This window comes from Helicoverpa armigera, chromosome 19 (assembly GCF_030705265.1).
Source record: "Helicoverpa armigera isolate CAAS_96S chromosome 19, ASM3070526v1, whole genome shotgun sequence".
NCBI lineage: Eukaryota > Metazoa > Arthropoda > Insecta > Lepidoptera > Noctuidae > Helicoverpa > Helicoverpa armigera.
The window spans coordinates 1,075,522-1,101,061 of record NC_087138.1 but is presented as its reverse complement, the minus strand read 5'-3'; the positions used below and the strand labels follow the sequence as shown (position 1 = coordinate 1,101,061).

The 25,540-nt window shown below is 37.8% G+C and overlaps 1 protein-coding gene across 2 annotated transcripts; it reads left to right on the top strand.

The window, feature by feature from the left end:
• Positions 1-1,615: 1,615 nt before the first annotated feature.
• Positions 1,616-23,861, top strand: LOC110373522 (calpain-D). 2 transcript variants are annotated; one of them, XM_064039377.1, is made up of 21 exons: positions 1,616-1,988; positions 3,814-3,945; positions 5,687-5,745; positions 5,820-7,089; positions 7,904-8,053; positions 8,474-8,607; positions 9,157-9,283; positions 9,774-9,895; positions 10,232-10,328; positions 11,232-11,374; positions 11,920-12,032; positions 12,474-12,654; positions 13,167-13,366; positions 13,774-13,870; positions 14,520-14,701; positions 15,215-15,486; positions 16,061-16,225; positions 16,662-16,773; positions 17,174-17,446; positions 17,818-17,960; positions 18,373-23,861. In XM_064039377.1, exons 1-21 carry the CDS (start codon positions 1,750-1,752, stop codon positions 18,560-18,562), a joined length of 4,401 nt encoding a protein of 1,466 aa, XP_063895447.1. In that variant the 5' UTR covers positions 1,616-1,749; the 3' UTR covers positions 18,563-23,861. The 2 variants fall into 2 exon arrangements, with proteins under 2 accessions (XP_063895447.1, XP_063895448.1); XM_064039378.1 differs by lacking the exon at positions 1,616-1,988 and adding an exon at positions 2,063-2,217 and having other exon boundaries at positions 18,373-20,487.
• The last annotated feature ends 1,679 nt before the right edge of the window (positions 23,862-25,540 follow it).

The following is a 25,540-nucleotide window of genomic DNA, read 5'->3' as shown; positions in this document are numbered from 1 at the left end:
ATTACCAACAAGAACCGAAGACTTATTGCGAAACCGTTAAACGCAAATGCGCACACCCCCTAAAAGTACTTTATGAAATCCGTTATCACATCCGTAATTCCGTAATACCGTAGTGGGGGAACTTGGAGAATTTAACTGACCGGACACGCCCGTGCAGTGCATTCTTCCCTGCCAAAATGGTACGGTCGTCAACCATCATAGGTACCTACTCGTATGTGTGTATATGTCCGTCAAGTTTACCTATGTTTGTGTTTGTCAATTTTGATATGTTTGAAAATGCGTTCGCTCACGCATTTTGTTGATTCGCCTCGCCCCCATCCTGTAAATTGGCAGACGATTTCACAAAGAGGTTTGGCCTCATGACGCGATTGCTTTTCCAGTACGTTGAATGCTCTATGAGAAATGACGATAATTCAAAATTTATCAGCTGGCAATATAGGGATATTACGGACGGTTTTTTTAAGTTATTGCATTGGAATTGATATGAACGGCTATGGTACGAAACTTTGGGCCTTTAATCATTCATGATGGATAGTGTAAATAAATGCTGCTGTTAATTTTAATACCTGCCTTATTTCGCGAAGCTTTTGTTGCGTGTCGAGATCAATAATAATTAAAGTTGCTTATTGTTGAAATGGAGCTTTTCTCCGAATTATTATTTTGTAGTGGTTTACGGTTTTAAAGTAAGTAGGTACTGTATCATTAACTTTCAACTTCAATTCAACTTGATTGTACTATAGTTTCTTAATTATGTACCTACTTACCTACATTTAATTAAGTAAATACAAAATTTAACAAAAATGGCTTACCTACTAATATATTTTGTGATTTTGTATTCGACTTTCATTTTCCTAGGTAGGTTGGTTATAGGTACCTATACCTATCTAACTTCAAATAAAATTATTACCTACTCTAACTAAATCTTCTACTTTTTACTACCCGCAAAGAGACAGACCCCTCTCTCTCTCTATGTTATCAATTTCATTAGTCTGTCTGTACGACAAGTAAGGCTAGTGCCTTAATGGATTTTAAGAGCCAAGTCCTACTAGGTACGGGGCACGGATTGAGGACGGGTAGGCGAGGCTAGAGCACTGGCTCACAAAAAGAGCCAAACCAAGAGAAAAGTTTATTTTGAAATATAAATAGTAGGTAGGTACGCAATTTTTAAACACATATCTTAACCGACTTCAAAAAGGAGGTTCTCAGTTTGACCTGTACCTACGTATGTATAGGTACTTGTGCGCGATTATCTCACGTTTGTCTGATCCGACTTGATGCGGTCAGCATAGTATCTGTCAGACTCAGGAGGAAGTTTCAGGCATTTTATTGGAGTCGTTAATATTTTATAAAAGAAGCGAATTTCATATGACTTCAGGTTTATATTTAAAGAAGCGCTATCTATTAACATCTTTAGACACTAAATACGAACACATGTTTCACTTTAATATCAATAGATGTCACTAGCTAGGATGAAGTTAATATTTATTTTAAACTTTAAAGTCCTCGCGTATGATAAAATATATAACTCTATTGAAAATAATGTGAATCAAAATTACTTTGTAAAAAAAGAATAAAAAAACCGATAAAACCGAAAACAATTTTCTATCTCGTCGACGCGTCGCGTGCCTACATAAAAAAAAGTTATACACAAACAACATGGTGGATCAGCTGTTTTCGTTTTTCTCAAATCTGAATTTGTTTTCATAAAACGACGCCTTGATATGGTATCATAGCCATGTGTGAATTAAAATGGGCTCAATCGCATCGGTGCTGCAATGGCATTGTCAGACGTGCGGCCAGATCAACCCAACAGAGAGTGTGAAGTGTTTAAAATGTGGTACAAAGCGAGTATCGAGTCATGACAGTGAAGTATTTAAAGAAAATTGTCGAGATTCATCACCGGAATATACCTCGCGGACTGGAAAAAGCGAAGGAACTACACCTGGCTCCGAAGCGATCGTCATACCAACTGAAAATAGCTTTAACAGGTGTGTTTTATTTTTCTTGTAAGTCGCCGTCTTTCAGTTTCTGTCAGGAAATTATCGATTTTTCGTGACCCGTATTTTAGGTTATATTTCTATTGTATTACATTGTTGTGCGCAGTTGAAGCTAGTTCATTAACTAAATTAGATGTTAACGTGCAGTTTTGGGCATTTGTGTGTCAGCAATTGTGTTAAATATGTGATTATATGTGTGGTTGTATCGCGATGTGTGTAGGTATGTATTGTTGGGCATTTTCGATTGATTGGCTGTTCATTTCGTTACGATCGGCCCTTGATTAGTATTCTCATGTAATTTGAAGTAGAATTTATGTGAACAGTGCCTGTATTAGTTGTAATTTATGTTGGTAAGTTAGTGTGGGAGGAACAAGTCATTTTCAATTTTAGTGTTCTAAAACGTCAATTTTTATTGGTGAAAAATGCCTATTTTAAACCATTGTTCCCCTATAAGAGTATACTTTACGGTATAATAACAGGTAAGGCCTAAAAATATAGATTTAACATTGTTTTTGTGTCTTTTTCAATCTTATACAAACCCTTTGTTTGGTAACTCATCATTCAAAATCAATGTTACTATTAATCAATGTTAATCTATTTTTCTATCACAAAATGCTAGGCTTTGTACGTTGTTGTGAACAAGCATATTAAACAAATAACATCAGTTTATTAAAAAAAAGGCCCTAATATATAAGACATAATATTTGGTAAATTGTAATGATGTACAGATATCTTTAGTCATATACAGTTTTATTGAAATTATTTACTGATAATAGCTCTAAAAAGCTCCAAAAATGTTTTGGTGAAAGATTTTCACACAGTTGCGGCTATATTATTGTTCTAAAGAATTTAAATGTACCAATTCCTACGGATACCCACTCAGAACCACATTTGACCTTATATTTAAAATTCCATCGATATATGAACATGAAAATCACAATTCCCAACTGTATTAGTATTTATTCTGATCCTGGCCGAGAGTGATATATACCTATATTTTATTTGGTTATGAGATCTGAAAGGACACAGGTTAAACAACAAGAAACAGCTCGCTGTGATTAAATGTAATGCCTACAACATTTTAGTAGCAAAACATTGAATTAATAAATGAAAGGAAATGGCCCATTATTTGATATGTGATACCTATTATGTAGACTAATTTACTCAGTATTATTGTTCCTGAAAGGAAATTCTAATTGAAGTGTTTGTTACATGTGAGCGTTCAAGCTATAATTTAATTCCATGGGTCTATTTACCATTAAACTTATTGATTTTATTCTCCTAAGCTTTAGCATAATATAACTACCTGTAAATGTACCTCTTTTCTCAAAAAAATAATATATAGGTAATGCAAACAAGTGCTAGGTTTGAAATCTATGCAGATGCTAGTCAAAGGGTTCTCTTGCTTCTCGCTAAATAAGAGACACATGTATCTCCTATTCGGGTAACAGCTTTCTTAACACAAGTCTTAACCCAAATACAAGGGATAAATATAATTCACTTCAGTAGCTCTGTACCTAAAGGTAGTATTTTCATTTGACTTTTTACATGATTACAAAATTATTTAAAATATAAACTACTGGTTAAAATAATTAAACTGATTGTTATTATTTTATTTAGACTTTGATTTGTAGCCCTGCATTTTATTTAAAAATGAGTTTTTATATAACAAGTTGTATCAAGATAGTTAATCCATAGTTAAGTCCCTACTCAATTTGAGTAACGGTTCAGGATTGATTTTCTGTAGTTTGGCGCCTACTCAAAGTAGGTAAGATACATTTATCTCGTCTATACTGAAGCAATAACTTTGTTCCAGCGGATGGTCGTGCGTGGGTTCGGCCCCGGAGGCGTCGCGCGCGTGGCGCTGCGCTTGCGGGCTGCGCAACGTGTCCGCCGCCTGGCGCTGCGCCGCCTGCGACGCGATCGCCCCACATGCGCCTGTCTACAGGTACAACTACTCAGCCCCGGATCTAGGGGGGGGCAAGCCGGGGCCTGTGCCCCGGGCGGCAAATTCAGGGGGCGGCAAAACTCATAATTCACAGACCAATGGATAACTAATTTTGACCACAGAAAAATTAACTGTTAAATAAAAATAGCACAAGTACAGCAATTTCATGGCCATATCAACTTGACCGATACCCTGAGCGCGGAGTGAGACATGCTGCATGACTGCACGAACATTTATTATTCACGAGGCGAAGTTTTAGCAAACTAAAATTGATTAAAAATTATTTGCGAACATCTATGAGCCAGGAATATCGCATATTTATTTTTATTTTAAATCCTACATCACAGATTACCATAATAGTTAGGTACCTACAGGGCCGTCTTAACCTATGGTGCAAGGTGTCCGAATAACCCGGGCGCCTCGGTCTCAGGGGCGCCGCGGGACGCCCCACCACCAAGAATTTTGGATGAAATTACACCCGTTTGATAAGGAAGTTCCACATTGTATCACGATACTGACAAGCAAAGTTCCTAAAAAAGTCGCCTTCGCTGTGTTTTATTGATCATTTTGATTATTTTTTACTTTTAACATCCTCCAACTAAGTGAAAAAATTCTCGCTCGCTACGCTCGCGGATAAATGACAATGTATGTCCTATTTTTCTGATTGTTTATTACTTTTATTGACTCGGTCGTTGGTCATTGATTCGGTCTCTAATCACGTTTTCTTTTTATTTGTACGTAATTCCCAGTTTAATTTGTGGGTCTTGTCAGTGTCAGTGTACTTGATCAGATAATTTTGTGTCGTAGGCTCAAAAAATTTCGCGCTCGCTTCGCTCGCGAAATATTATATATATGTACATTGCCTTAATAACTTCGTAAGTTACGCTGTCTCACCTTTTATAAGTCAAATGTAGTAAAATTATTTTTTATGGAGTCCTCAAAACCACAAAGAGTTTGCGCTTCCGACTGCTTGTTACTTTACAGCGCTTTTTAAAACTTATTAACTTTTTGTGTCCCAAAATTGAAAAATTTGCGCGCTCGCTTCGCTCGCGCTACTTTTCACAATTACATTAATCTGTCTTGACTTTCATAACTTAAACCTGGCCAACAGTTTGAGCCTACAATTAATTAGACACATTTTTTAAGTCCTTTACCTACCAAAAAAGTGCACTTCATTCGAACGTTCTTATTTATATTCCTTGTAACTACTGTAAGTACTTCAATACATAGTTGGCGCTTGGGTGATGATTGCACCCAGGCGCTACATGAGCTAGAGACGGCCCTGCCTGCCTACATATTGATAGCTAATATTATATAGATGATAAAGGTGAAAATAAACATAAGTAGGTAAGCGGGGCGGCATTTTTCAGAATTTGCCCCGCCTAATAAAAATTGAAGATCCGGGGCTGCAACTACTCTAGTATACTTTGTAGTAGCCAGGTATATTGCAACTGGTATTCCCCGTGGCCTGACGTGAGAAACTCAGCGATCATCCTTTGTGAACCTCAAAACATATCTTTTAATATAAAATGTTGGTAACGTTTTTTTTTTAAGTTTTCCCATTTTGGTGTCATATCCTTCTCAAAACGAGGGATTGATAAATTACTTTTTATGTGCTTGGGCCCAATGGTCAGCAATAAACTACAAAAAATACAGTGGGTACAAAACGTGCATGCAACTATGAAGTAACTTGGTTTCCCAAGCGCAGATATGTGACTGATGATATATTGTTGTATTTCAGGCTGTCTGATGATGAGGATCAAGCTTCAGGGATGACGGACAAGGAAAAGTCTGCTAAAGGTATGTTTTACGACAAAAAATATTTAAGACAGTAAGCTAGGTGAAGTGTTAAACATAATTATCCATCTTTTCAGACAACACTATGATAAGGTCCAACACCCTAGCAGTCCCATCATCTTATAAGCCCACAACGAGCTATTCCGATGGCAGACGACTGAACCTAGATTTGCAGTCTCTCCGACTATCCCCCACACAATTGACGGACCAAGCGCATGGCGTGACTCGCTCCTTATCTCACGGCTCCGTCATCAACTCCCAGCAGAAGTGGTGGAAAGTCGACGAGAGTGGACGAGGGACCATAAACAGACCCACAAGTTTAATGGTCTCCGAAAGATACGGCCAGTGCAATCCCCGAGAGTCGTTCCTCAGAAGCTTACATACGGTGACCAGAAGACCCAAAAAGTGTAACGAAAGCAAATCCAATTGGGAGCTCAATTATGTCAAAGAGTACCAAAGGGAGCAAAGTAGGGGTCTGCATTTGAAGAAGTGGTCATGTAGTAAGTGTACACTGGAGAATTCGGGGATCAGGACGCATTGCGAAGCGTGTCTGTCGCCTAGAGTGTCTCCTTTAGCGAGGATTCCTAACGCGAGAGGTCTTAGTGTGACCACTTTGGGCAGGCATGAGACTGCGGCGGGCAAAGATGGTGCTACGTCACTGCCTACGTCTGGAGGCGTCATGATCACTGTCCCAGACTGGCCGACAGGGAGTACAACGCTAGGAGCGTCATTCAGAAGGTCAATTAGCGCACAAAACTCGCCAGAAATCCGCCCGACATACCGACGGTCTTTTTCAGAACAAACGAATGCGGAAAGACCAGTCGGAAAAGTTATTTCTAGCCGGAGAAGTCTGAATGACTATCAGAAGTCTTTAGCTAGTTACTGCGGCAGTCTACCGAAGACTGACGTACGGAAAGACCCGAAGATAGACGAGAACAGTGCCGAATTGATAGACAAGGAGTGCAGTTGGGACACGAATGCTGAAGGGGTGATTTACGCTCTTCCTAACAAAGGGAAGTATAAGGACTTGAATCTTCAGCTGCAGGTGAACAATAACGGGACGAGGTACTCCTATGTATCAGTCCAGGATACGAAGACGGTGATGAGTAACTCGCAGAACGAGGCTTTGTACCAAAACGACATAAGTGACGGTGATTATGCTCGTATAGACGAGTTGTTAGGTGCTGAGAACTGCATTTCGCCAGTGAATGAAGTGGCTTCCAATATAAGGACGTCGCATATAGGACCGGCGAGGGATCCTAAGGTGTTTAACATGCTCCCTTCTGTGGGCAAAGTGTCCCATAACCCGAGGGAGCCGAATAAAGTGCCTTCAACACAGCAAGCCACGTGAGTATAAACTATTGCTTTCTTTGATTACCGTATGTTATGAAAAGATTTTTTATATAGGTCAGTATCATTTGGTTTTGAATAGAATTTGGCTTTTGTTCAGTTATGAATGTGAAATGTACTCCTTTGTATTGTAATAATCCTTGATTCAGTTTTGAAGTCATGCGTGTCCTCATTAAATACTATAGCATCAGTATTTCGTATTAACATTTATATTCTTGGCAGTACGGTTGATACGAAAGTAAATATATACTTGGTTTAACGTTTCGATTTTTTTCATTCAGGTTTCAATTACCTTATTTTGAAACTTTCAGACTTCAAAGATTAACAAGTTTTAGTTATTTCTTGCTCTCTTTATACCATTGAATATCCTTGACTCCTCTTACGTGGTGACCTCTATACTCAAAGAATTTTCGCCTCTATACAATCAGATTTAAGGGTCATAATTGCTCAATATTTTTTTTATGTATCTTCCATTGAATGGTGCCGAAGCGGTGCGTTAGACCGTACGGATGATCCTCTTTTTTAATTCGATAAGCACGGTGCGGCAACAGTCCTGTTGTCGAGTGTTTGACGTACCGGGACCGCACTGTTGCCGCACTGTGCGTTTTGTATGAAAAAAGAGGATCGTCCGTACGCTGTACGTCTATCGCACCGCTTCGTTACCGCAGCCGGTCGTCAAGAAACGTTGACGTTGGTAATTGAAAGCACCCTAAGGGTCATATTTGCACACGCATAAATTGAAAGCGCCCAAGTAAGGGTCATATTTGCTAATCCATTCTCTAAGACGTTATCCATTGTCGTCTCCTCACAGTCGTGAGAGCCGCATGTGGCAATGCAGCGAGTGCTGGTTCGCGTACAACGCGTGGTGGGCGCGGTGCTGCGACGTGTGCCGCAGCGGCCGTCCGCCTCACGCCGCCGTCACGCTCGCCACCAGGGATGTTGTTGATGCTCCTCATAATAGGTAATTATTTTATTTTTTAGTTTAAACGAGCTTTACTTAGGCTTGTCTCATAAACTCATTGAAGTAAACGATGTAGTAACTTCAATATACCGTGACATTTTATACTGCCTGTGCTAAGTAAGATAGTATTGGAAATTGTCATGTTAATCTGTTTAGTCTATTGACGTGAAGCTCAAACTATAAAGTATATGCAATACTGCATCCTGACAACTTTATGACAAAATAGTCGAGTGGTTACCGGACCGTTTCTAAGAAAGTCTATTGTAACGTGTACCTATGCAAGAATACTGTAGTATATTTTGCATAAAATTCTAAGAAAATCTACACCTCTTACAGATTCGAGTCTCTTGGAAGGCCTAGAAGATTTTAACAGTCTGATTTCTCAATGAAATTTACTGATCAGCCTATTCTAAATTTCAGTGCACGACCAACAAACACGACATCAGAAGCGTGCAGCAGTAAGGTGGAGATAAACAGAGAGCCCAAGAAGCTGACCGTGCCGATCGCCTCGCTAGATCATGATCTGAACAGTGACGAGCTGCTGTTTGCTGTTGGTAAGTGTTACTGTACATGTTCAGCAGTAGTGTTCAGCAGTAAGGTGGAGATAAACAGAGAGCCCAAGAAGCTGACCGTGCCGATCGCCTCGCTAGATCATGATCTGAACAGTGACAAGCTGCTGTTTGCTGTTGGTAAGTGTTAGAAAAAAAGGAAAAATTTTCTAATAATCGCCTACATATTTTCCTTTTAAAGTTCTGCATTATGTATTTAGTCAATTTATTTTCGAAATACCATCAAATATCAACAGTAAGTTTACGCGGGAATCCGCTAGTGTGAAAACGACCCAACAGTATCTTCCTATGGAGAAGAATGGACAAGAAACTACTACACTATAAAGTATACACTACTACGCTAAAGAAGTAAACATTTCGTCACCAGCCGTCGTATCACAAAAAACGTCTGTTGAACACTTGTCTAAAAAATGACAGATTATGACGTTGAAATAATGTCCGTTTTGCAGCCACACTTTTTTAGACAAGTGTTCAACGGATGTTTAAGTTATTGTAGTAAGGCTTGTTAACCTCTTATAATAATTCTTCATTCAGATACAACCCCGGCCCCCGCTGTACCAGTGGTGACGTGGTCGTGTTCGCGGTGTACGCTGGTCAACGAGTCTACCGCCGCGTCTTGCGCCGCCTGCGCAGGATCTAGGCCGCAGCCGCATAACTTCTGGTAATAATCTGTACTAATATTGTAAGAGTTTGTTTGTTCGAACGCACTAATCTTAGGCTACAGTACTGGTCCAATTTGAAAATGTATCGAGGAAGACTATAGGCTACTTTTTATCCGGGTTCGTGCAGAAGCTCCCACGGGATGCGGGTGATAACTATTAAAAGGTTTTTATCATTTGTATTAAAATAAAGTTCGCTTATGGAATTACAAAATGGAACTATGCATAAATTTAACATCTCATTTTGTACCCATATTCTCTGCAAAATAAACGATTTGATTTGATTTGATTTGAAAAGTAGTTCTCAAAGTAACATTGACATTGACCTTGACTTCAAGAGTAAAACTGACCTACAAAAGTAAACTTGACCTGCGAAAGTAAATTGACATTCAAGAGTAAAATTGACCTGTGAAAAGTGCTGATTTTCACTCTAATTTGCGCAAAGTCATTTACTTTTTATATTTTATCTAACATTAGCACTTTACATTCCAGGTCATGCAGTTCGTGCACTCTACAGAACCCGTTGTCCGCGAGTTTATGTCTGGCGTGCAAGACGCCGCCCGTACCCAAGCATGGTCTTACTGTACCTGTTACTGAAGCTAATCATGGCGCTGGTAAGTATTACATAATCATGTTGTTTTCCGATATTTATGCGAATATCATACATTTAAATTAATCCTCATCCTCCGAGCCTTTTTCGCAGCTATGTTGGGGTCGGCTTCCAGTCTAACCGGATGCAGCTGAGTACCAGTGTTTCACAAGGACCGACTGCCCTATCTGACCTTCTTAACACAGTTACCTGGACAACCCAATACCCCTTGGTTAGACTGGTGTCAGACTTACTGGCTTCTAACTACCCGTAACGACTGCCAAGGATGTTCAATGACAGCAGCAAATATTTTCTCTCAGATAGCTAGACAGATGATATAATATTGTACGTTTGTCCGTAGCGGGTCGCAGTCCGTCCCCGCGGCGCGGCGCGGGCGCGGCGCGGCGGCGCGCGGAGCGGCGCCCGGACCCGCCCGAGCCCAAGTACGTCAACCTCAGGTAAATAAACCATATACATATTCACTTCTATTCATTATTAGCTACTGCCAACAGTGCCACTCGCATGCTGTGGGAACTTCTGCACGAACCCGGATAAAAAGTAGCCTATAACCTTCCTCGATACATGGGCTATCTAACACTGAAATAATTTTTCAAATCGGACCAGTAATTCCTGAGATAAGCGCGTTCAAACAAACAAACTCTTCAGCTTTATAATAGGTATTAATATTAGATCCGCTTTTTTGAGAAATCGAAAAAAAACGCTCGTGATGCTATTATCTATCTAGTAGAAGCAGAATAAATATTTTAGCTGTAATATTTACAGCAATTTATACTGAAAACGAATATTTGAGATGCGTGCCAAACCTTCACTGACTAAAATAATCTTGGCCTTTGTCGCAGTTGAAAATTGCAGTTACATTATATTCAAACTCCTTTTGAAATTAACTTCATGGGTAATCGCTGTATCTGTGGACGGTCTACAGGGTACCTAAACTTATATTTAACTTGTCTATTGTATTGCATAGAAATAAAGCTATGAATACACACAGAAAACAATTTTTAATACTGTTTTGTTTATAATAAAGACCATGTTAATAAAAACATAAACTTATGTATTATACCTAATAACAGCTAGTTCTTTTATCTCTTTATTCTATCCATTTAGGCACAAAGTTCACCAAAGCTAAGTGGAGCGGAAATAAGTTTTTAAAAAACCTTTTTTTTCTCTTACCGAAGTGATCATTCTGTGGCATATGTGAAAGACCGTTATTGTCTTTAGATATATGGAAATTATATATTATTTATTTTTACCTAAAAAACTGCATACCTAACCTGCGTACTTTCATTTTATATATCATTGCACTTTGCAATATTAACGTAAATATCTTTGTTTACTTCCAGGCCAGAAACAACAGAATGGCCGTGTTCGGAGTGCACGTACGTGAACAGTGGGTCTGCGGCGTCGTGTGAGATGTGCCAGTCGCCCAAGACGAGGCTGTTGCCCGCCGCGCCAGACCAACCGTCCTTGGATGATGAGGATTCTCGTGAGTTTTATACGATTTTATAAGAATTTATTTAAATTGCTCTGTTAGTTCTTGCCTCATACAATTAGCTTTTTATAAGTGTAGTCGCTTTGTTAGTGTGTGGCAAAGCTTTTAAACTTTATTTTGACCACTCTCTCTACTAGACTGAAATTTCGCATCGATATTCATGTCAGAAATGACAATACAATAAAAATAAAATACATTACATAAATAAATAAATATATGTATTAAAATTACCGTCCGTCGCGAATGGCTAAATATTCACATGGCTCAATAAAATATCAAACTTTGTCTATTTATCATAGTAACAATAATAATGAAATTTTAAACAATTTATTATTTTCCCCGAAATAACCGCAACTTCCCTTAAAATGGGTAAATTAAAAAAAATTGTTACAACGCCATTTTCGACGGTATGACGGATGACGATTCATACACGAGAAAAGGTTCGTCATGTGCGATGTACAATGTGCGTAATGAACTAGTAAACAGATAAAGATAGATTTTTCACTTATAAAATATGTTTTTTTTTATTAATTTAACAGCGGAAGGATCAGATGGAGAAAGACAAGAGAGTACTCCTATGGAAATACTGAGACTGAGCGAGGAGAGTCACGCGTGGACGCAGTGGCAAGAAGTGCTAGCACAGTGTGCCACGGTGAGTGTGAATACAAGATGAGATTTGAACGTGTCCTCCTTTTTTTGAAGTCGGTTAAAATACACAGTTAGTGTACAATTACAAGTAGGTACCGAGGCAAAGTTATTTTCGACTTTTCCGTACCCAAAAGGGTTAACGGGATCCAATTATTTTGACTTCGCCGTCCTCTGTCACTAGACTACCTCATGAACAGTGAAAGTAACACATAACAGACGTTACTGACAATTACAATAAAATAAACTCCCATACAACAAACATGATTTTCATGCGTGAACACAATTACAGAATTCTTTATACGCGAGTCTGACTTGGCTGGTTTTTAACCGACTTCCCAAAAAGGAAGGACTTCTCTTTGCCTATATTCAGGCCAAGATGCATTCTTTGATTTCTTATTAATTGAAATCCCATGTTCATTAAACACTTCTAATCTCCACTCCCCAGACGGGAGAACCATACGTAGACTCAACATTCCCGGCCACATCTCGGTCCTTATACTACGTGGGTGGGTTGGAGGCGGGCGCCGCGGCGCGGTGGCTTCGCCCTCACCAGATCCACGTAGATGCGGACCCTCGGATGCCGTGGGTCGTCTTCCGGGACCCACGACCTTCGGATATCTCGCAAGGTTAGTTTTGTTGCGGTTTTTTTACGTACGACAAAAAATGGCGGGCGGTTTTGACGTGTGAAGAAAATTTGTCGTTCGATTTTTTTACGTGTGATGAAAATATGTCGGGTGGTTTTTTTACGTGCGATAAAAATCATGTCGTGTGGTTTTAACTGTCACCGTTCGAACCGAAGTCAAAATCAAGTCAAGCGGTACTTATAATTGGTTTTCCCATAGCGTGGGTACTGCTAGTATGAAAGTGCTGTTAATATTTTTGTGTATTGTTAGTACACAGAGTAGTTAAGTAAATAGACTGTCAACTGTGAGTTTATTGGGAAGATAAATGTAAATCCAATCAAACTTCAACCCGTTTTAATCCGGCCGGATACCTGATCGTTGTAATGTGCGCACTATCATTAATCTCCGTAGTCATTTATGAGCAAACTATCAACCAACTAAAAGCTTGCAGTGTGATCTTAAACCCTACTTAAGTTCTATGAAGACAAAAATGGCAACTTACCTTCCATCCCCAGGTGTCCTCGGCAACTGCTGGCTACTATCAGCTCTAGCAGTCCTCGCAGAACGTTCGTCGTTAGTACGCGGCGTAGTGGTACGCGGGGAGCCGAGTGTCGGCGCGTATCAGCTCAGACTCTGCAAGGACGGGAGATGGCTTACTGTTACTGTGGATGACTTACTGCCCGCTAATAAGAAGGGACACCTTGTATATTCTCAGGTAAGTCTTATTTGCTTGGAATAATAAGGCCAAAGTTTGTCGAGGACGAATACGTCAGTTTTCTTTAACAACTCCTGTATATCAGATATCGCAGTTTTTTTAAAACCACTATTTTCACGTTCAAATTTGAATGTAACATTTGCTACGGACGTTTATGTAAGTTTTTGGTGAACTTAAGCCTATTTTTTTATTATTAAAAACAAAATAAATGTTAGGTTGATAAATAAATAACTGAGAATCACGTTATAAAACGTTTATAACATAATTTTTATCTCCATTTATTCTCCTTCCATACATAACTTTCTGATCTCAAAATAAAACCCTTTCTAACTAAATCGACATTCACGAAACCCATCCACACTTCCACACTATAGTAATTTATTATATACACCTAATTTGGTTTACAGGCTAAAAGAAAACAGCTATGGGTGCCGCTAATAGAGAAAGCCGTTGCTAAGTTACATGGATGTTACGAAGCGTTAGTCTCGGGAAGAGCTATTGAAGGTATGCCATTTTTTTTCGGTTCCACCTGTGTGTATCCGTATCATTGTCCTTCGTCAGCGGTCTAGGTTGTATGTGTACCAAATTTAATTTAAACCGATTCAGTAATTTGGCGTGAACAGTTAGAGTTCGTTCACACACCCAACACAACAGTGTTCATATTGTAACTAAATAGCTTATTAACTTCATTTTTACATAGCTCCACAATAATATGAGTGCTAATGTATAATTATAATAATTGGTGATAATGTATAATATTAATCCGCGTCCACTCTACATCCGCACCCGTTTCCGCTCCCGCCACCGGATCCGTACTACTGAGTAAAGTTCCGAAGGCGAACAATCCTACAATTTTTTTAAACTTTCATATATTTTTCGACTATTTTGAGAACGTAAATGTCGGTCCTGCTTGTGATCTCTCTCCGGTGGTCGGATTGCCGTCCCATCGGGCTATGAGGGTGAAGGTATAGTGAGTGCACCTGTGTCTGCACAAATGCTTGTGCACTATAATATGTCCTGCGCAGCTGGCTGATCTCCTTACATGAGAACAGCCGCCATATTCAATAATCGGCTGTAAGGACATCATCATGATTAAGTATTTTGTCAAATAACCAATCTCACAAATGTCTAAAATTGTCTTTCATATTTCCAGGTCTGTGCACACTGACGGGTGCTCCCTGCGAGTCTGTATCCCTCCAAGCTGGCGGGGCCGGTGGCGCCGGGGGCGGAGCACCCTTGGAGCAGCTGGACCGAGACTTAGTATGGGCTCAGCTGTTGTCCTCGCGACAGGCCTGTTTTCTTATGGGGGCTAGCTGTGGCGGGGGTAATATGAAGGTGTGTATGTCGTGGCAAAGTTAATGGCGGTTTGTAGCTAGATTCTGAGTATAAGTATGCGTAGGTCGCAAACAATGTTATGTTTTCAAACTGGTTTTAAGGTGAACAATTTATTTGTCGTAATTTATTTGTTGGTGAAAATAAAATTGTTGCGGGTTTTAGTTATCTCAATATTATTTTAACTGATTTATAATTGTATTGATAAAATATTATTAAGTTTTTATTAATTATTAGCAGTTGCGTTGTCACTCGCGTCCTGTTAAAGTGACTGCCTGTACGGGACAAATATAGTTAATGTTATTCGGGAAGAGTGTAGTATTTCAACAGTGAAAGGATTTTATAAAACGGTTCAGTACTTTCGAACAAACATAAAAAATGTGTCCTCTTTATTACATTAGTATATTATGTAGATTACTCTTAAATAAAATAGATTCAAAGAAATTAAGGCTTATATTTAAACATTGGACATTCTTATGATTAAAATCTTAATCTCATCTAATCTAAAAACTCCAGGTCGACGAAGAAGAATACCAACGCCTCGGCCTGCGCCCCCGGCACGCGTACTCCGTCCTCGACGTGGTGGAAGTCTCAGCTGAAGCCGAGAGCCCCACGCGGCTGCTCCGGCTGCGCAACCCCTGGGGGCACTACACGTGGCGCGGCGCGTGGGGCGCGGGCTGCGCGCGGTGGACGCCGGCCGCGCGGGCTGCGCTGAGGCAGTTGAAGCAGGCACACCATATTGATAGGGATCAGGGCGTCTTTTGGATTAGTTTTGATGATGTTTTGAAGTGAGTGCTTGTTTTGTTTATAAGATAACTCTTTTAAATGGAAAGCAATCACTAAAGAGCCTTACTACAAAAACTAAAACACGTGTTGAATCTAAAACTTATCTAAAAAAAGTATGGCTGCAAAACGGACCTTATCTTAACGTCATAATTTGTCATTTTTTAGACAAGTGTTCAATAGACTTTTAAAAGTTTTTCTGGTATGACTGTAAAGGTGTTAACTACTGTTGAAATTTTTTGATACTGCTTTCTGTGGGACACTAATTCATCATCATCATATCAGCCAATTGCCATTAACTCAACTCCATTTCAATTATTATTAAGTTCTGATGACAGTTTTATAAATTACGAAATAACAGTTCTGTTACAGACTTTCCACTTTATTTATTCAAGTGACGCCGCTTAGTTCGGCGGTAGCGGTATCAAGCGGTTTTTAAAGTAATTTTTGTACAAGTACCCAACTCGATTTTTCCGCTTGAAGAATCCGGCAATATAAAACATAACCTAAAATAACCTTTTTCACCTTTCAAAATGTACCCATCTGCTCACAACTAATTCCTTTTTAACCTCCCCACAGATACTTCGACTGCATAGACATATGCAAGGTCCGTGTGGGCTGGCACGAGGTCCGACTCGCCGGCATCCTGCCCCCCATGTCCTCGACCCGACACCTGACCTGCCTGCTGCTCACTGCCAGCCAGCCTACTGAAGTGGACTTCACGCTCTTTCAAGAGGGACAGAGGTACAGTTCACTCAAAACTCGAAGGCGGTCCGCTACTAAATTCCGGATACTAGTACACGCTTATAGTGTTGAAGCATTCCTACTTCCCCGTCACCCGCTCATTATTATACAAATCGTTTCGTTTTAGTTGACGACAAAAAAAGGAGAGTGAGTATAGATAGATATCTATATTAATATAAAGTCAATGTAAAACAAGCATTTTTATGAAAAGGCGATCAAAATTCCCAAATACATATAAAAAAAGTTAGGAACAAACGTTCTCGAATCTTTTGTATTTCATTCTGGTTATCGCAGAGATGTTACTTTACGGCTTACGGTTATTGCAGTGACGTAATCAATGAGAGCGCTAAACTTATTCGTTTTTTATTATTGTGCAGAATACGCTATTTATAAATAAATGCTTAATAAAGTTTTAATAATATGCTTAAATTTGCAGGAACTCAGCGAAAAGTCAACGTTCGCAGCTAGACTTATGCGTGGTCGTATTCCGCACGAAATCCGGCCCTAGTGCGCAAGTTGGCAAATTGGTTGCGCATAGCAAAAGACAGGTAAGACTCACGACATGATCTCCCGAGCCTTTTCCCAACTATGTATGTTGGGGTCGGCTTCCAGTCTAACCGGATGTAGCTGAGTACCAGTGTGCCACAAGGAGCAACTGCCTACTTGATCTCCTCAACCCAGTTACCCGGGCAACCCGATACCCTTGGGTGAAAAAATAATTAAATCACATCGGATAAAGTGTAATAGTTACTATGCACAAAGAAATCGATAGTAATCTGTAAAAAAAAAACTAATCAAATTACTGCTTTATTTTATTTAAATCGTGATATTTACATTGTTTTAAAGTAAACTAAATCAATATGTACATCGCCAGCCTAATGACATGAGGAACTATGTTTCAACGCCCTTTATGTAAATATAAATTTAGAAACGTAATTTTCTTCCCAGGTACGGGGCTTCGTCGGCTGTCACAAAATGTTAGAAAAAGGCTTCTACCTAGTCGTATGCCTAGCTTTCAACCACTGGCACACAGGCCTAGAACTAGCCGACAGTTCGGCCTGGCCTAGGCACGTGTTAGCCGCCCATTCGTCCAAGCCTCTCTCTGTAGAGAGGCCTTCGTTACACCCGCATATACTGGCCGATGCGATAATAGGCCTGACGCTAGCGAGAGGCCAGAGGCATGAAGGGAGGCAAGGCATGACTGCCTATTATTTGACTAAGGTATGTAGCTTTTTAAGGTATTTACTAAGTATATTTTCTTAGGGTTATAGTGAAAGGTCGCTAAATAAATCGAGACTTGAGCTGCTTTTATATGTAGATTTTTTGTATGTGTTTTTGTCTGAAAATTGGCCTGTTTAATTCTTATTAAGACTACTTTTAAAGAAAATATATGTAGGTACTCTCAAGAACATTTATTGAGAAATTAAAATGTTATTCTATCTCTATCTAATTCATGTCTTAAAAAGTTCGAAATAGATAGAAACAATGGACTTGAGAACCTCCAAATTTTTTTGGAAGTCACTTAAAAATAGGCTCAGAAGTTTTCGTTGCGGGATTTCCTGATAATTAAATTTTTATTTTTTTCTTTTCAGGGCTGGGCCGGTCTAGTAGTGATGGTGGAAAACCGGCACACAGATAAATGGATTCACGTGAAGTGTGACTGTCAAGAGAGCTACAACGTGGTGTCCACTAGAGGTGAACTCAAAACTATCGACTCCGTTCCACCTTTACACAGGTTAGTATAATGTAATGAAGTGAATAAGTTATTTATTTACTTTGAATGGGTGTTATTTAGTGGTGAATCCGTAAGTTTGTTTGTATTGCTGTTTAAATGGTTAGGGTGATATGTTCTTGTAAGGACGTATCAACCAAAAGTCCTTTTAGCAATAGATGAAGTCGAATAGAAAGAAAGAAAATGAGTTTTATTGCATGTGTAGTAAACACTTGAACAATGTAAACAATACAAAAAAGATGAATGGGGAAAATACGCGTCTTTAAACGCAACACGGCCCTCGCTTGGAATGACCGACTACCAATGCAGTGAAGGCCTTTAGCCGACAGGATGCAGATTCCTTGCGATACAGACGCAAAAAAATATATATCTTTTTTATAGTCCGCTAAAAATGTATGTTCTGTTTTGCCTACAGACAAGTAATCATCGTCCTAACGCAACTAGAAGGCAGTGGCGGATTCAGTATCGCGCATCGACTGACACATCGCTTAGCCGCCGGGGCGCGGCTGCAGGACTGGGCCCCGCGCGCCACTGACGAGCCGCGACACCGGCCCCCGCTCGCACGCCGCCTCTACGGCCTGCACGCACCCAGGCTCATCACATAGGGGGCCCATATACATCCCTAACTTCGCCACTGAATATAAAGAACGTCGTCATCTCCCGAGCCTTCACCCAACTATGTTGGAGTCGGCTTCCAGTCTAACCGGATGCAGCTGAGTACCAGTGTGCCACAAGGAGCGACTGCCTATCTGTCCTCCTCAACCCAGTTACCCGGGCAACCCAATACACCTTGGTTAGGTGGTGTCAGACTTACTGGCTTCTGACTACCCGAACTGTCAAATCAAGGATGTGGATGAAGTAACGACGGTCAACGATGTTCAATGACAGCAGCAGTATATGAAGAACATTTATCATTGTCGTAATATAATCGACTTTATTAACATTTAAATGTAATCTCAAATTAATCAAGACAGCTGTGGATTAAAACAACTGTATGCCACAGTTGTGTTAATTGATTTTAGATTATATTTCAATAGAGAAAGAGTCGATAATAGTTTGTCAATGAAAAAGGCTCTGTGCTGAACTCCGCGAACTGTAAGACGGTCGCTACTTACATCGATAAAAAAAGTTGGTAACGAAAAATGTATACTTAACATCATTGATCAGTGAACTAAAATTGAGTAAAGGTCTTATGATTTATTTTTTGACATACGTCCCTATCGAAAAATTTAGGCACATTGGATAACAAAAGCGATTTTTACTGATAGAGTACTCATTTTAATAGACCTTATTCACAAATATTGACTACCGGAATAAATACATTCTAATAAACTGTGCAATGCTAACTGCCATACATAGGTGCTCGAAAGATTACCAAAAAAATGTGTGCTAAAATAATACTCATCTCCGAACGAAAATTTTAGCTTTCGTTAATATATGCCATTTTCAACTTTATGTCAATTGCTTGAAATACGATCTAGAGGCATACCATTTGAAAGGATACGTAAAAAGGTCATAAGACTCGTTTTACTATGAACCCAAATATGAACTTTCAACTGAAGAAATAATGTATTGAATTGACAGAAAGAAATTATACGTACGGAAGAAAACTTAAAGGATTGCAAAAATGACTTACATATGTATGTGTTAAGATACATAATAGATAAACAAATAAAATATAAAACTTTGGACTTCACATCAATTTGTACCAAATGTAACAGTGAAGCAATTTGAATCAGTTTCTTGAAGTAGAATTTGCAAAAATCAGCTTTAACTATAAAGGAATATGGTCTAATTACATTTGGTACTATTGACGAAAAACTTAAATAGTTACATACTAGGCCTATATCGCTAAAGACACATAAAATAGCTAAGTATTAATATTTTTTCTACTACACTAAAATATACTCCTAGAAATTACACTTCCGGCCGAATAAATGTAAACAGTATGCATTTTTATTCAATTTTATATTCAGCCGGGTAAGGAATATGCGATAGAAATGCGAAACGCACCGAGTGTTATTTTGACAGAAACTAGTATAAGTACACAGTTGTAATAAAAAAATATAAAATTGTAGATTTCGCAATAAATCTAGTGAGATGTACTTAGGTATTTGTTTGTTTTTTCTATTTATTTTTACAAAAGCGTTTTGCGAAATTTACATTTTTTTGCTAACGATAAGGATATATCACGTAGAATGTAAATTTTAAGGCATTATCATTATTGTATAAAAATCTCTTGTAAAAAAAGCAATGATTTTTTTAATCATTAATGATAAAATATCGATCGTTGTAACGTAGTTGTTATTTATACTTAAATGTATAACTTAAAAAAATCACGTTCCGAGTATGCGAATCTCACTGATCGATTGAGTGGCAATCCCTAGTTTTTAACGCCCAAAAACATAGAATTACGACTGATACTAGACTTTTACAAATTTTACTTTCCTAATGTTCATAATTTTTTACTAAAATTCTCGGAATAATGTTGAAAGGTTTGATTAGATGTGAATCCTCTTTGATATAAAAACTATGTTTAATACAAATAGATATTAATTTAGATGAATTATGCTAAATTATTAACTTAGCGTGCGGCGGTTATATGTTATTAAGAAATGCTTGTATGTTTGTTTCATTAGAAAAACCTTTGGTAGACAAAAACATGATAAATTTCAGTCTTCGCATTAGATTTATTGATTTAGTTAGGATATTAATAAAATTTAAATTACTTTGCTGTGGGACCTAAATTACATTCCCTGACAGTGAAATTAATGAATTAGGATTTTTAAAATATTAAATTTACTTTTTTTTATTTGGAATTTTGCGTGATTGGATCTGATCCACTGGTTCGTTTTTACACTGTGTGTTATAAAAAGTCTTGACTGAGCGTTTCGTACTTAGTGAGACAAACAAAATTCACGATTTTGTACGTAACATAAAATACACTCAGCGGCACGGTATCTGGTATCTGGCCCAAGCACATTTAGGCCTTTATAACCATTATTTAAATGAATCATCGGACTTTTTTCTATCCTATCTTTTCAATTACTTTTTTTTGGCTTATGTTTAAACACCACCCAAAAAAGTACCTATTTTACTACCAAAAAAATTCTAAACGGTTACCGAAATGGATAAATGGTCACCAAATAACGTTTCCAAAAATATTAATAGATAAAACCATTTTTTCGTATTATTGACTACTAAAAAAATATATGGACGCCTTGAAAATACACTTTAGACCAAATATTATATATTGTCACTACTTACATGTTACCAATTATGTAATACCATGACTCCTAATTTGGTCATTTTTGTTAGACTAAAAAAGCTAACGATCGCTAGAATATTTCCCAAATACCAATTAATATACTAGGGTTCCCAAACGTACGTCGCTTATTTATTGTTTTATATGAATTTGTGTGTAACTCAGTGCGTTTAAAATGTAAGCACGCAACATGCAGCAAGCATGGCTTCTGTCACGGCTCCGGCGCTGCAGGGCTCCGGCGGTCCCATGCGAGCTTATCGTCGCAGATGGTTTTCACGCTCACCACCGCAGCTTCGGCTTGCTGGCCGGCTCCACCGGCCAGCTTCAGCCGCGGCGGCGAGCCTAAAAACTACCTGCTCCTCAGCTCGCAGGCCGCCTCGCCCCTCCGCGACTACGCGGTTTTGAATTGCACTCTAGGGGTAGGGCAGACAAGACTACCTGGAGTTGGTTTTGCAGCGATTCGTTTTCGACACTAACTTTGATTTTTGGTAGTAATATTAATCTTTTAGTTGGATAGAATTTGGTGACCATTAATCCATTTTGGGAACCAAAAATAATATGTGTGCGACATTTGCGATTTTTCTGATGTTATTTTATTTTTTTTGGATCATAACATTATATATTTTAGTGCCCTTTTAATAAAGTCAATTTTTTTTTTTGGTGCTGTTTATTTTATTTGGTGCCTCAGCTTAGAGGCTTAAAAATATTTTTGGTGACCGCCTAAATTATACCCCTTTTTTTGGGACGTGCTGGGTACTTCGGCAATTTCTATCAAAATTTAAATTTAACTTCTGCTTTGTGTGAATTAGAATTTACAGCTATCTGGGCTGATATCTACTTGTTTTTGTTTTGGGCCAAATTCCGTGCAGCTGAGTGTATATCGTGTAAATATTAAAACCGCTTTACTAACTAGACGTAGGTTTGTAATCTGAAATGTTAAATCGCTCTTACAATGCAGTTTTATGTGCAGTTGACAGCTGTAAGTTTGACAATATCTGTCAGATTGACAGAAACTGTCAACTGCACGGTCAGACTGTACTTTATTTTGCACTGAAGTGTAAAAAGACAATTGATATTTTATTATTTGAAGAAGGTATTAACTTTCATTCCACTAATACTCATTATTTTAAAATTAATTGTTATTTTTTAATTTAAATATTAAAATGAAATCTAGTGATGCTAATCTTGCCATTACTTTGCTTTACAACGATATTATTAATGTTTTTAATGATTATTATTATTTGAATAATTGGTATTTGTTTAAATATATGTTTTAATTTTTGACTGTTTTTACTTTTAAGTGGCCTAAGTGCAAGATTCGTGCAATATTATAAATGATGTTATCTCACATGGATTAGTGAGGACAGTTTACACTTGCTGGCACAAAAAACTGCACACCGGGGCGTGTGTTGTTATTTCCATAGTTAGTACTTGACAAATAAGTCTCGAAAATGTAATAAAAAAAGCATAAAATAAAAACTTTTTGTTAATTTTGTGACAATTACTAACTATGGATTGTATTCGCGCTGACTATAAATATAAAAATAGTTAGTAGTTTTGGATCGCATAGTGTTTTGATATTACGATAATACCGTGCGTCACCGGTTCTATAGATACACGGCTGTATATTTTTACACTTGTGCATCATCAATAATAATATGTATACATTCACACGTTAAAAACTCCATAATTATGTAAACTGTATACTTCTAGAAGTGGCTAGTTTCAGTGCACTGTAAATTATAATATGGGCTCATTTTATTTGTCTTTGAGTGTAAATTATCTGGACACAGTATCAAGTCTAGAAAACTCTCTGAAAAATCGAATAAAAAAAACTATTTTTTTTAAGTCTGTTAAAAATATTTTTAGAGTGTATTGGAACTAGCCATATTGTCATCTTCCATACTTTTCTTACATCTTAACATTTTTGTATAACTATTTAAAGGGATATAGTGTTTTCTTTTATTACATTTACTTGTAAAATAGTGCCATATTTAATATATTGAAAAAATGTATCCCTTTTATTTACGATCGCTTCATTTGTGAACAGTTTTATGAAATTTTCGATAAAAGTAATGTTTGTGCTCAAAACATTTGTAAAACATATATTGACGACATGGTTTAACTTTAAGCCTTTGTACCAGTGAGAAAATTAGACTTATTTTACCCATTTGTCTAGAACATAAACCACCTTATTATAAAACGTGGTCTAAAAAAAAAACGTATTTAGTACTAGGTAGTTTCAACTGTGTTCGAAGTTTAGACCTAGTACTGAAGCCGGTACTTTCTTAGGACCACGTTTTATAATAAGGTGGACACAAAATAAAATAGAATTTCTATTTATGGACTCTCATAGTTTTTGCATTTCCTCTTATCAAAATCATCAATATTTAGGTTTAAAATCATCTTTATTATAATTTCGTGAGTCCAATGTACAATTTTATTTTTAACGTAATATTTTTTTACGGTGTGTCGATAAGAGTGCACTGCAGTGTATGAACTTTTTGATAACAATTTTATTTAATACTGTGTAATTGTTTTTGTGTAGCATAAAAGACGCTTATTTTCATGTTAGTCGTACGAGGATGCATGTTAAACTATTTATGATAAGGTTAAGTAAATAAAATTATTTAAATTTGCTTTTGTGTTTTACTTGACATTTATTAAAACAACCAATCCCTTTAGACACTCGAGGCCTATACAATACATATCCTATCTCATTTCATAACTCGAATAGGTTGGCAATTAGCTTCGGCCCGTGATAATCTGAAAACTCGGTAATTTATACCGAAAAATAATAATCAGAACAAGAAAACTAAACTGTACTAAAAAAGTAAAAAGCTCAAAATTAATACAAAATTAATTTCATTTGTTATTAAGACGGTACATACATTTATCAAACCTTCGTAGAAAATTCATAATTGCACTTGCTCCCCAAACTACAACTCATAGGTCATTTCCTTCAGTCATTAACATCACCACACATAGATAAAGCGGTAATTTGGTTTTATCTCTCAAAGAACGTCGCATATGCATGCCACCGTGCTTAGTGGGCGGAAGATAGCTCTCCCAGAACCATCACAGACTCATTTCCTTGAGCCTTTTTTATTTTACTTCAGCTACTAAGATGTTAGGCTAATGGAAGCGGCAGAAAAAAGTCGGCATGTAAGTATGAATTCTGGGATTTTTCGACAGAGTTACCGCGGCCCTGGTACATAAAGGGCTTAAGAAGGAACATGGTGGCTTTTAGTCTGTAAGAGCGGAAGGCATCATTTGATGATTTCCCATAAAAAAGGTAAATACTAATAAGTATTTTGATGATTGCATGATTGGGCAATTGAGTGAGTATATCATATTTCATTAGGTAGTTGATTAGTTATCATTTGGATTTAGAATTTTCACAGTGATAAAATGATTCATTGTGATGGCAGCACACACATACAAACGAAACTTGACAACGAATCCTAATACATATATCTATTCAAATACCTAGAAATATTCTAACGTTACCCACTTAACATTGTAACAGAGATAACATGAATTATGAGCTGCCTAAATAACTTAAATCTTTCCTTGCCCCATCCAGTAACGCTACGGAATAACATCTTGACTTCAAGTCTATGCCCATCACATAGGCACTGAGAATTCATTCTGCCGAGGAAATTGTAAGGTTTTGAGACAGCGATTACATTTTACCTAAGAAATCGTAGAAATATGCGCTAGGGTATGCAGAGAAAGTGCTAGTCGTAGAAATATGCGCATCTTAATTAAATACGGGGTTTTAACTTAACTTACCAAGGTATGGTAGGAAGGAGAGGTACCGCTAGCCGTTCCCACGGTTTCACCCGCGTCCCAGGGAAACTTCTCGTACCTGGACAAAATGTAGCTTATGTTACTCAGGAGTAATGTAGCTTCCCAATAGTGAAATATTTATCAAATTAGTTTAGTGGTTTCGAGGCCTGGTACCTAGATACAAAAAAAATATTTCTCCTTATTATATTAGTAATACCTAGATCTAATTTTAACTTGCTTTTTTACGATTAAAAAGACAACATAAATTATCACTTGGGTCTACAACAGATCATGCCGATGGGATGTACCGAGCTAAATAGGTACTTTATCGATGATGAGAAAGTAGCTTTTACCTGAACAGTTTTACAAAATGATGCATTAATGTAAAAGACACAGGCGATCTATCATGTAGTAGATGCATTATCTATTGCAATACACTACAATATGAAATTTTTATTCGTTGTTTTCTCATCTTTAATGATACCTCTTTCGACGAATTATTATAATTCGTTATTACTGAGTAGGT

Excerpts from the sequence above, each read along its gene's own strand:
- LOC110373522 (XM_064039377.1), top strand. The coding sequence starts at position 1,750 with ATGGGCTCAATCGCATCGGTGCTGCAATGGCATTGTCAGACGTGCGGC. Across the intron at positions 1,989-3,813 it reads ACTGAAAATAGCTTTAACAG|CGGATGGTCGTGCGTGGGTT; the intron begins GTGTGTTTTATT and ends ACTTTGTTCCAG. Across the intron at positions 5,746-5,819 it reads CAAGGAAAAGTCTGCTAAAG|ACAACACTATGATAAGGTCC; the intron begins GTATGTTTTACG and ends CCATCTTTTCAG.